This window comes from Triticum dicoccoides, chromosome 5A (assembly GCF_002162155.2).
Source record: "Triticum dicoccoides isolate Atlit2015 ecotype Zavitan chromosome 5A, WEW_v2.0, whole genome shotgun sequence".
NCBI classification, from domain to species: domain Eukaryota; kingdom Viridiplantae; phylum Streptophyta; class Magnoliopsida; order Poales; family Poaceae; genus Triticum; species Triticum dicoccoides.
In genome coordinates, this window is record NC_041388.1 from 540,138,586 (window position 1) to 540,149,324 (window position 10,739).

Genomic DNA, 10,739 nt, shown 5'->3' on the forward strand with positions numbered 1-10,739 from the left:
CAACTTGGGTTACGTTGGCTCCCGTACGCTTAGCTTATCCGGTGTGCCCTGAGAACGAGATATGTGCAGCTCCTATCGGGATTTGTCGGCACAGCGGGTGGTCTTGCTGGACTTGTTTTACCATTGTCGAGGATGTCTTGTAACCGGGATGCCGAGTCTGATCGGATTGTCTTGGGAGAAGGAATATCCTTTGTTGACCGTGAGAGCTTGTGATGGGCTTGTTAGGGAACGTAGCAGAAATTCAAAATTTTCCTACGTGTCACCAAGATCTATCTATGGAGAAACCAGCAACGAGGGGAAGGAGAGTGCATCTACATACCCTTGTAGATCGCTATGCGGAAGCGTTCAAGAGAACGGGGTTGAAGGAGTCGTACTCGTCGTGATCCAAATCACCGGAGATCCTAGTGCCGAACGGACGGCACCTCCGCGTTCAACACACGTACAGCCCGACGACGTCTCCCATGCCTTGATCCAACAAGGAGAGAGGGAGAGGTTGAGGAAGACTCCATCCAGCAGCAGCACAACGGCGTGGTGGTGGTGGAGGAGCATGGTACTCCAGCAGGGCTTCGCCAAGCACCGCAAGAGACGAGGAGGGAGAGGGGTAGGGCTGCGCCAAGAAGGAGAGGAACTCGTGTGTCTTGCAGCCCCCAATACCTCAAGTATATATAGGGGAACGGGAGGGGCTGCGCCCCCATCTAGGGTTGCCTCCCTAGGGGTGGCGGCTGCCCCCAAACCCATCTAGGGTTGCGGCCAAGGGGGAGAGAGGGGGGCGCACCTAGGGTGGTCCTTAAGGCCCATCTGCCCTAGGGTTTGCCCCCTCCCCTCTAGGAGGTGCCTTGGGCCTTGGTGGGAGGCGCCCCAGCCCACCTAGGGGCTGGTCCCTTCCCACTATTGGCCCATGTATGCCTCCGGGGCCCGTGGCCCCTCCCGGTGGACCCCCGGACCCCTCCGGTGGTCCCGGTACACTACCGGTGATGCCCGGAACACTTCCGGTGGCCAAAACCATACTTCCTATATATCAATCTTTACCTCCGGACCATTCCGGAACTCCTCGTGACGTCTGGGATCTCATCCGGGACTCCGAACAACATTCAGTAACCACATACAAACTTCCTTTATAACCCTAGCATCATCGAACCTTAAGTGTGTAGACCCTACGGGTTCGGGAACCATGCAGACATGACCGAGACGTTCTCCGGTCAATAACCAACAGCGGGATCTAGATACCCATGTTGGTTCCCACATGTTCCACGATGATCTCATCGGATGAACCACGATGTCGAGGATTCGATCAATCCCGTATACAATTCCCTTTGTCTAGCGGTATTGTACTTGCCCGAGATTCGATCGTCGGTATCTCGATACCTTGTTCAATCTCGTTACCGGCACGTCTCTTTACTCGTTCCGTAACACATCATCCCCTGATCAACTCCTTGATCACATTGTGCACATTATGATGATGTCCTACCGAGTGGGCCCAGAGATACCTCTCCGTTTACACGGAGTGACAAATCCCAGTCTCGATTCGTGCCAACCCAACAGACACTTTCGGAGATACCTGTAGTGTACCTTTATAGCCACCCAGTTACGTTGTGACGTTTGGCACACCCAAAGTATTCCTATGGTATCCGGGAGTTGCACAATCTCATGGTCTAAGGAAATGATACTTGACATTAGAAAAGCTTTAGCATACGAACTACACGATCTTTGTGCTAGGCTTAGGATTGGGTCTTGTCCATCACATCATTCTCCTAATGATGTGATCCCGTTATCAACGACATCCAATGTCCATGGTCAGGAAACCGTAACCATCTATTGATCAACGAGCTAGTCAACTAGAGGCTTACTAGGGACATGGTGTTGTCTATGTATCCACACATGTATCTGAGTTTCCTATCAATACAATTCTAGCATGGATAATAAACGATTATCATGAACAAGGAAATATATTAATAACTAATTTATTATTGCCTCTAGCGCATATTTCCTACAGGGCTAAGTTGGGACTCCCCTACAGGGATTTGAACTTTTGAAAGTCGTGCCCGCGGTTATGGGCAGATGGGAATTTGTTAATGTCCGGTTGTAGATAACCTGAAACTTAACTTAATTAAATGCACCAACCGCGTGTGTAACCGTGATGGTCTCTTCTCGGCGGAGTCCGGGAAGTGAACACGGTGTTGGAGTAATGCTTGACGTAGGTTGTTCTAGGATCACTTCTTGATTATAATTGTTCGACCGTGCTTTTGCCTCCTCTTCTCGCTCTCTTTTGCGAATATGTTAGCCACCATATATGCTAGTCGCTTGCTGTAGCTCCACATCATACCTTTACTTTACCTATAAGTTTAAATAGTCTTGATCGCGAGGGTGCGAAATTGCTGAGTCCCCGTGACTCACCATTTACTTCCAAAACCAGATGCAGGGACCGATGATACCGTTCCACATGATATGACCGAGCTCAAGTGGGAGTTCAATGAAGACTCTCGTCGTTACTACGTGTCTTTCCCAGATGATCGGTAGTGGTGCCCAGTTGGGGCGATCGGGGACTTTGTCGCATTTGGGGGTTGATCTTTATTTTGGTTCCGTAGTTGGACCCTGAGTGTATTGGATGAATGTAATGACTTATTTATGTATTTGTGTGACGTGGCGAGTGTAAGCCAACTATGTTACTTTTATTCCCTTATTGTATTACATGAGTTGTTGTGAAGATTACCTCACTTGCGATATTGCTTTCAATGCGGTTATGCCTCTAAGTCGTGCTTCGACACGTGGGAGATATAGCCGCATCGAGGGCGTTACACCTGACTTGGAATTCTATGCACTTATGATTGGAACTATTAGCAAGCATCCGCAACTACTAATGTTCATTAAGGTAAAACCCAACCATAGCATTAAGATATATTGGCCCCCCTTCAATCCTGTATGCATCAATTTTTATGCTAGGTTGAAGCTTCTGTCACTTTTGCCCTCCAATACATAGTCCTATCAACATACAACTAACCCTAGGGTGTGATCCATGCGCGCAATCATATGATGGGCACCAAAGGACATCAACATAACCACAAGAAAATTAGATCAATCATAGCAATTCATCAACCACCAATAGGACAACGAAAATCTACCCAGACATCATAGGATGGCAACACATCATTGGATAATAATATGAAGATAAAGCACCATGTTCAAGTAGAGGGTACAGCGGGTTGCGGGAGAGTGGACCGCTGTAGATAGAGGGGGGAAGGTGATGGAGAAGTTGGTGAAGATGGCGGAGGTGTTGGTGTAGATCGCGGTGATGATGATGGCCTCCGGCGGCGTTCCGGCGCCACCGGAAGCGAGGGGGAGAGAGCCCCCCTCATTCTTCTTCTTCCTTGACCTTCTCCCTAGATGGGAGAAGGGTTTCCCCTCTGGTCCATGGCCTCCATGGCACGGGAGTGGCGAGAGCCCCTCCGAGATTGGATCTGTCTCTCTCTGTTTCTGCGTTCTCAGATTCTTCCCTTTCACCGTTTCTTATATTCCCGGAGATTCGTAACTCCGATTGGGCTGAAATTTTGACACGATCTCTATCCGGAAATTAGCTTTCTTGCGGCGAAAGAAGGGCATCAACTGCCTTACGGGGTGGCCACGAGGGTCAGGGGAGCGCCTCCCTCCCCAGGGCGTGCCCCCTACCTCGTGGGCCCCTCGAGCATCGTCTCGCGTGAATTCTTCTTCCCAAAAATCATATATATTCCAAAAAAATCTCCGTCAGTTTTTATTCCGTTTGGACTCCGTTTGATATGGATATTCTGCGAAACAAAAAACATGCAACAAACAGGAATTGGCACTGGGCACTGGATCAATATGTTAGTCCCAAAAATAGTATAAAAAATTGCCAAAAGTATATGAAAGTTGAATAATATTGGCATGGAACAATCAAAAATTATAGATACGACGGAGACGTATCATGGCCTAGGCGGAGGTGCCACAAGGTGTCGGCGACGGAGAGAGCATGCTGGATGCCGGAGTTGCCGAAGAACGGGTACAAGTCGCCATGGCTATTGGACCTCATCATGACGCGCGCCGTTGCTAGATCCTTCATAGTGAAACCATGGGGGTCAAACTCAATAGAACAAAAGTTGTCAATGGTAAAACGACGAATAGAGATGAGATTGCGAATGATAGAGGGCGTGATGAGGACGTCATTGAGAGTGAAAGAGGAGAGTTGGGCACGGCCGACGGCGGTGATAGGGAGGCGAGATCCATCCCCAACGGTGATGCCTTGAGAATGATGCAGTAATAGGGAAGAACAAGAGGTGAGGTTGGACGCCTTACCAGCTACGTGGGAGGAAGCCCCAGTGTCGAGGATCCAGTCCGGGGCGGCGTCGGCGTGCTGCTGCTGCTGGAGGGACAGGTTGTGGAGCGTCGCGTTGAGCTGGTGGTACTGCTCCCAGGAGGGGCTGCCCGCGGGTGAGGGCGCCGCGACGGGGTACGCTTGGTGCGGCGGAGGTGGACGGGGCCCGAGGACGCCGACGGCGTTGGGCGCGGACCACGGCGCACGAAGCTGCGGCGGCTGGGGAGGGAAGGGCGTGTCCCAGGGCATGAAGTAGCCCAGCCATGGACGCACGCTCGCGGAAGGAGCAGGAGCACCACGGCCGGCCGCGTTGGAGACGCCTGAAGAAGATGAGCCGGGGGAGCCGCGCCCGCGGCCGCGTCCATGCCCACGCCCGCGCGCCTGCCTGTCACTGGGAGGAGAGGGGGCGGCAGCCTTGCCCTTGTCGTTGGAGGTGGTGCTGGTGCGGTCGCCGCCGGAGTCGGGGCCGCTCCCGATGGTGAGCGCGGTCGGCGCGCCCATGCCCTGCCCGTCCATGCAAGCCCGCTCATTGGAGGAGAGCTCCTCCATGAGGAGCCGGGAGCGGGCCTGGACGAAGGACGGGAAGGGGTCCTGCATCGGAAGGAGAGTCGCCATCACCTGGAAGCGACGGCTGAGTCCGCGAATGAGCTGGAGGGTGAGGGCTTGGTCGAAGACGGGGGCGCCGACCTCGCCGAGCGCGTCGGCGAGAGCCTTGAGTCGCCTACTGTATTCGGCGACGGAGAGGTCGCCCTGCACCGTGTTGCGGAATTCCGCCTCGAGGATGATGGCACAGCCCGGCTGATTGTCGCGGAACAGTAGGTGGAGCTGGACCCAGACGTTGCGCGTGGTGCTCTCCGGGGACATCACCACGTCCTGGAGATCTTCAGAGATCACCTCGTACATCCAGAGCACGATGGTGATGTCGTCGTTGCATCACACGACGCTCTGGTGGAGCGGCACGGCGACCGCGTCGAGGTGGTGCTGCACGTTGTGGCGACAACAGATGAAGTAGAACAATTGGCGCCACTTAGAGTAGTTACCCGTCTTCAGCTCGAGCTTGCAGTGGAAGTGGTGCGCGATGGAGGCGGGGAGGGCCGCGGTGCTGGTGGAGGGGCCGGTGTCGAGGCGCGAGGTGTCGGGGGCGCCGAGGGTGAGGCGCGAGACCAGCTCACTGCCGGCCGTGCGGAGAGCAGCCGCGGCAGGCGCCGCGCGTGGCGTGGCCTCGGGCACGGACTGTTTGCCGCGGAGGACGTCAGGTGGGAGGCGCGCCACGCGAGGCGCGACCAGCGGAGCAGGGGTCGCCAGGGGCGCAGGCGGAGGAGCTGCGGCCAGAGGGAAGGGGGCGAAGGGGTTGGTCACCGGCGAGTCGAGGTCGCCGCCGGAGCGCGTGCGGCGAAGGAACCAATGCATGGCGGAAGCGAGAGGATAGAATCGGTTGCGTCTGATACCAAGTTAAGTAATGAAGCAAAAGACCACACTTGTATTTCATTCCTCGAGGGGTATATATATGCAGTTTACACGAGAGAGAGAGAGGGAGGTACATGAGGAGGTGATCGTTAGCTACAACGGCTCGCAGGCCGAGCATGCCTTGCGTGCGATCGTGGGCGTGCGCATGAAGTGCACGCTCTGGTGATCCATCAGAGGACGCGGTCTAGCAGTTAGCCACTCTGAGGTGGACCTGATGACGTGTTCCAACACAGGCTAATGCACTGAATTACATCACAAAATTTTCACCAAAATGCCAATAGCACCAGTGCCAAATTCCTTGCAGAACACATAATTACGACAGTCCCTTGGGACGAAGATTTCACGGATGTGGCGCATCTGATCTTCAAAAGACTAAATTGGTCATCAGGTGTCATTCCAGCGGAACAGCTTCACTCATTTCCAGGCTCTGAGGGTGAAAATAATCCACAGTAATAGTATAACCCGCTAGCACAACAAGAACACCGTTTATGCAGCGCATCCCAACAGGCATAAAGCAGACGGAACAAAATATGCCGTGCATACTGACAACCATATAATATAATGTAACATAAAACTGTTAAGATAAGAAAAGAAAAGATGAAGCGCGAGCATGGAGCAATGGCCAGCGATGGGAGCAGCTCCTTCGTCAAGCGCGGCGGCGCGACGCTGGCAGCATGGCCTCCCCGGCCTCGCCTGCAGCATTTTGCATCTTCCCCTGATGTATCGCGCCGTCGCCGCCACTGCACATCATGGGAGAGTCGAGATGACAGGGATGGGAGGGACAGCCGTGCCGCAGAGACCTTGAGACAACGGGTGCACGAGGGACAGCCGGCACCGGAGAGGTCTTGAGCTGGTTTCACATGGCGGCGGCTCAGATCGAGAGAGGGAGAGTCGCGAGAGGGTGTTGTGCAAGTCGAGGGAGAGAAGCCGTTCTCGCAAAGTCATTTTGCGCGGTTAGGTCATGTACCAGTAAATCTGAGGCCGTCCACTTTTTCTGAGATTCGTGAGATGGTATGACCCATCTAGAAGTATAGCACTAATATATTTTTTGTATTTCTATTTTTAATCAAATCAATGGTAGCATAATGGGCCCCAAAATATACCTTTTGTCAGGGACAATACGCATGCAAGACTCTCCTCCCACTCTACGGAACAAATCCATAGACTTTATTCATCTTAGAAAAATTAAATCAATCATATCTTTTGAACTATAGACTCGTTTTTGGAACTTTTTATATATTTGGACTCCTGGCGTCAAGAACTTTAAAACTAGACCAATTTTGGATATATTTCAAACACATTTAATTTTTGACGATTCACATTTTATACGTGGAATAAACCATTTCACTAGAAAAATCTGAACCTAACCTATTTCACTAGAAATATGTGAATAGCATTTTTACATAAATGTATTAAACCCAAATATGAAACTCAAATGTCAACTTGTGAAATAATCAGTTGGAAGTGTTTAACATTTGTATTTCAAAAGAGTGAAATAAGTTATTTCATAAGTGCAATTGAAATAGATGTGATTTTTATGGAAGAAGCTGGTGAAAAGTAAAATGCACCTACTGAAAGTGAAAAAAAATGTGAAACTAAAATCTCAACTTGTGAAATTGAAAATTATGAAATGTGTAAGGATTTACTTCAAAAGAGCAAAATGTGCTTTTTCAATATTGTCAAATTAAGATAGGTGTAATTTTTGTGAAACAAGCTAGTGCAAAGTCAAATGTAGGTTCCGAAAGTAAGAAAACGTGAAACGGAATGTCAACTTGTGAAATTGAAAATTTTAAAATGTGTAACGGTTTATTTAAAAGAATGGAATGTGATTTTTTAGTAATGTGAAATTGAAATAAATGTGATTTTGGGGAAACAAACCAGTGAAAAGTGAAATGTAGGTTCTGAAAGTAAAAGGCAATATGAAACTGAAATGTCAACTTGTGAAACTTATTACTTTGAAATGTGTAACTTTTTTTAAAGAGTGAAATGCGTTATTTGAAAATTGTGGAACTGAAATATATGTGATTTTTGTGAAATGCGGCTTTTGAAAATGACAATAATATTAAACTGAAATGTCAACTTGTGAAATTGATTAGTTGGAAATGTGTAACTATTTATTTAAAATGAGTGAAACATGTTATTTTAAAAATATGAAATTGAAATAGATGTGATTTTAATGAAACAAGCCAGTGAAAAGTGAAATGTGGGTTCCGAAAATGAAAATAATATGTAACTGAAATGTTAACTTATGAAAATGATTATTTAAAAATGTGTAATAGTTTATTTCAAAAATGTGGAATTGAAATAGATATCATTTTTAAGAAACAAGCTTATGAAAAGTGAAATGTGGGTTATGAAAATGAAAACAATATGAAACCGAAATGACATCTTATGAAACTGATTATTTTTTGAATGTGTAACTATTTATTTCAGAAGAATGAAGTATTTGTTTCCCAAAAATGTGATATTGAAATAGATATGATTTATGTGATATATGTGTCATGAATTTTAAACCTATTTAAAATGTATCCAAAATCGGTCTTGTTTTAAAGGTCTTTGCGACAGGAGTTCAAATATATATAAAGTGTTGGAATCGAAATTTTGGTTTGTGAGATATGGATGATTTAAGTTACTAAAGGTGAAATAAATGGATGAATTAATTTGGAAGAGAGAAGAGGGAGATTGGCAACACATGCATGCAAACCCTGTACCATCGGATTAAAAGCTGGCTCTGGTGGGACCTCGCTTACCGTATTGACATGTTTGATAGCTGTGTATTCTCAAAGCAAAGTGACTAGCTTTTTATATTGCACAGTGCTGCACCAATCTCTAGACAGGACGAGCGGCTAGCGATCTGCCGCTAGGTGCCAGAACTGCTCAATTTTCCGCTTCAAAGCCGTTCCGCGTGATCCGCTCATTTTCAAGGGTTCGGGAATATGGGAGAATATGCCGTTCCCGGAACCGGTGGGTTCTTGTTCCTGAGACGAACCAAATGCGAGAATGGTCCGTGGGATGGGTCCGGCCCATTACGGTTTCATCCCGTGACAAAAACTAAACACACCCTTACACTTATCAAAATTTGAGACTCATATCACACAGGCAGTATAATGAATGACAACGGAGAGGTCGGACTTAATTTTGAATTCCATCGTGTAACTAATTAAATTCCTATAAACATCCCCATAAAGAATACGATTTTTGTTCATCCATGATACATGCAGTAATCGCATCTACTTACATTGTCTGGATTAGGGTTAAAAAATAACGACATCTGCAAAGGCGCATCGATCGCACGCACAGTTCATCCATGGCCTTGTAGCACGTCATTTACAGATTAGGAAAATTTCCTAGGAAGCAGCTTCTCTAAGGCACATATGCAACCCATCAAGTCCACCGCCTTGTACCCCGTCACCTCCTCTAGATCGTCGCTCAACGGCACGCCGAGGATCTGCCTGGCGAGGAACAGCGCCGATGCAGCCATGGCGGACGGCAGGATCCGTCCAACGAACCCGAAAAACGGCAACGTCAGGTTGACTAGCCGAAGCGCCAGGGACCTCACCAGGAGCTCGTCTTCCCGCTGGAAGAACCTCGTGAAGTGCTCGACGAAGGTGTACGCGGTCGGGCCGTCCATGGCGCAGCCGAGATCCATGAAGAGCTCCCACTCCATCTCCTCCACCACGTGCACAGTGGTCCCGAGGAACGCCTCGACAACTTGGGCGTCGAGCCTCCGCCCGCCGGAGGACCGCTCGTGCTTGGCGCCGAGGGAGACGGCGGCGGCGGCCACGAGCTGGAGCGCCTCGTCGTGGGCCGGCACGGGGCGCACGGACAGGACGCGGTCGAGGTAGGCGACGGCGCGGCAGAGCGTGCCCTCCGGGAGGCCGCCGAGTTGGCGGGCGAAGGCGTCCATCCAGAGCACGAGCTCGGCGCGCATGGACGGGCTCAGGTGGCCCTGCTGCATCTTGGACATGTAGTCGGCGTCAGGGTGCTCCCTGGGCTCCCTCTCCTTGGCCCGGAGGTCGGCGTCGACGTCGGGCTGGTAGGGATCCGCGCACTTGAGCCCCAGGTTTTCCCGTCGGGCGCCCATGACCCAAGAGACGGGATGAACGGCCGGGACGGCGGCTTGCCGCGGGTCGTTCATCGGCTGGAGCAGCATTGGCCACGCAGCGACTTGGGAGATGGCAGTCGAGTCGTCGCCGATGGTGGAAGGAAAGTTGTCTCTCCACAGCCGACGAAGGAAAGCGGGCTTTGGCTATCGCATTGCGCCATCTATTTATCGATGGGAAGCAAGTATTCTGACCGGGTTTGAGATCCACGACGTTTCGGTTTCGGAATTCTCGTACCGACTCGGACTTGCATTATTTCTTGATTTTTTGTTCTTATTCTGAGCTGCATGTTATTGCATGGCGTCAATACAAGGGTGTGTGTGCAGCCATTTTGGCATCTATAGTCGACGTAATGCACCAGGTCCACATGTCACGCAATTCAGGATATATGAGCTTGTTGGACACTCGTGTTTCTACCGTGCACGGCTGCCGTCGACCATTGCGCCGCTATACGTGTGTCAGAAATGAGCTCAAAACGATAGTACGTACGGAGTACCATCCAATAGTGTTTTTGTCAATACCATCTAGTGTAGTGCAATAGTTCTTGAGAAAACGAAAGTGATGTTCTAATCCCGAGCTCACATGAGCTCGGGTGAACAGTAAAATAAAAATAATTAAAAAAATTATGTGAAACTTTGACAAATGCTTTCATAGCTTGATAATTTTCATAACTAGATGGCATTCGTGTAAAATGTGGCAGAAAAAATCGATGCTCCAAAATGCATTTGAAAATAACATTTTGGAGCATCGATTTTGTTTTTTTCCCCACATTTTCCACGAATGTCATATGGTGATGAATTTTTGCAAGATGAAAATATTTCCCAAAGTTTCACACAGAAAAACAG

General features: G+C 49.4%; 1 protein-coding gene across 1 annotated transcript; it reads right to left on the reverse strand.

The window, feature by feature from the left end:
- Nucleotides 1-9,125: 9,125 nt before the first annotated feature.
- Nucleotides 9,126-9,944, reverse strand: LOC119299923 (putative cyclin-F1-1). The gene has a single exon (XM_037577036.1). The coding sequence runs from the start codon at nt 9,942-9,944 to the stop codon at nt 9,126-9,128; it is 819 nt and encodes a 272-aa protein (XP_037432933.1).
- Between the last annotated feature and the right edge of the window lie 795 nt (nt 9,945-10,739).

What these genes read in the sequence shown, in the direction of transcription:
- LOC119299923 (XM_037577036.1), bottom strand. Translation starts at nt 9,944, where the DNA reads ATGCTGCTCCAGCCGATGAACGACCCGCGGCAAGCCGCCGTCCCGGCC.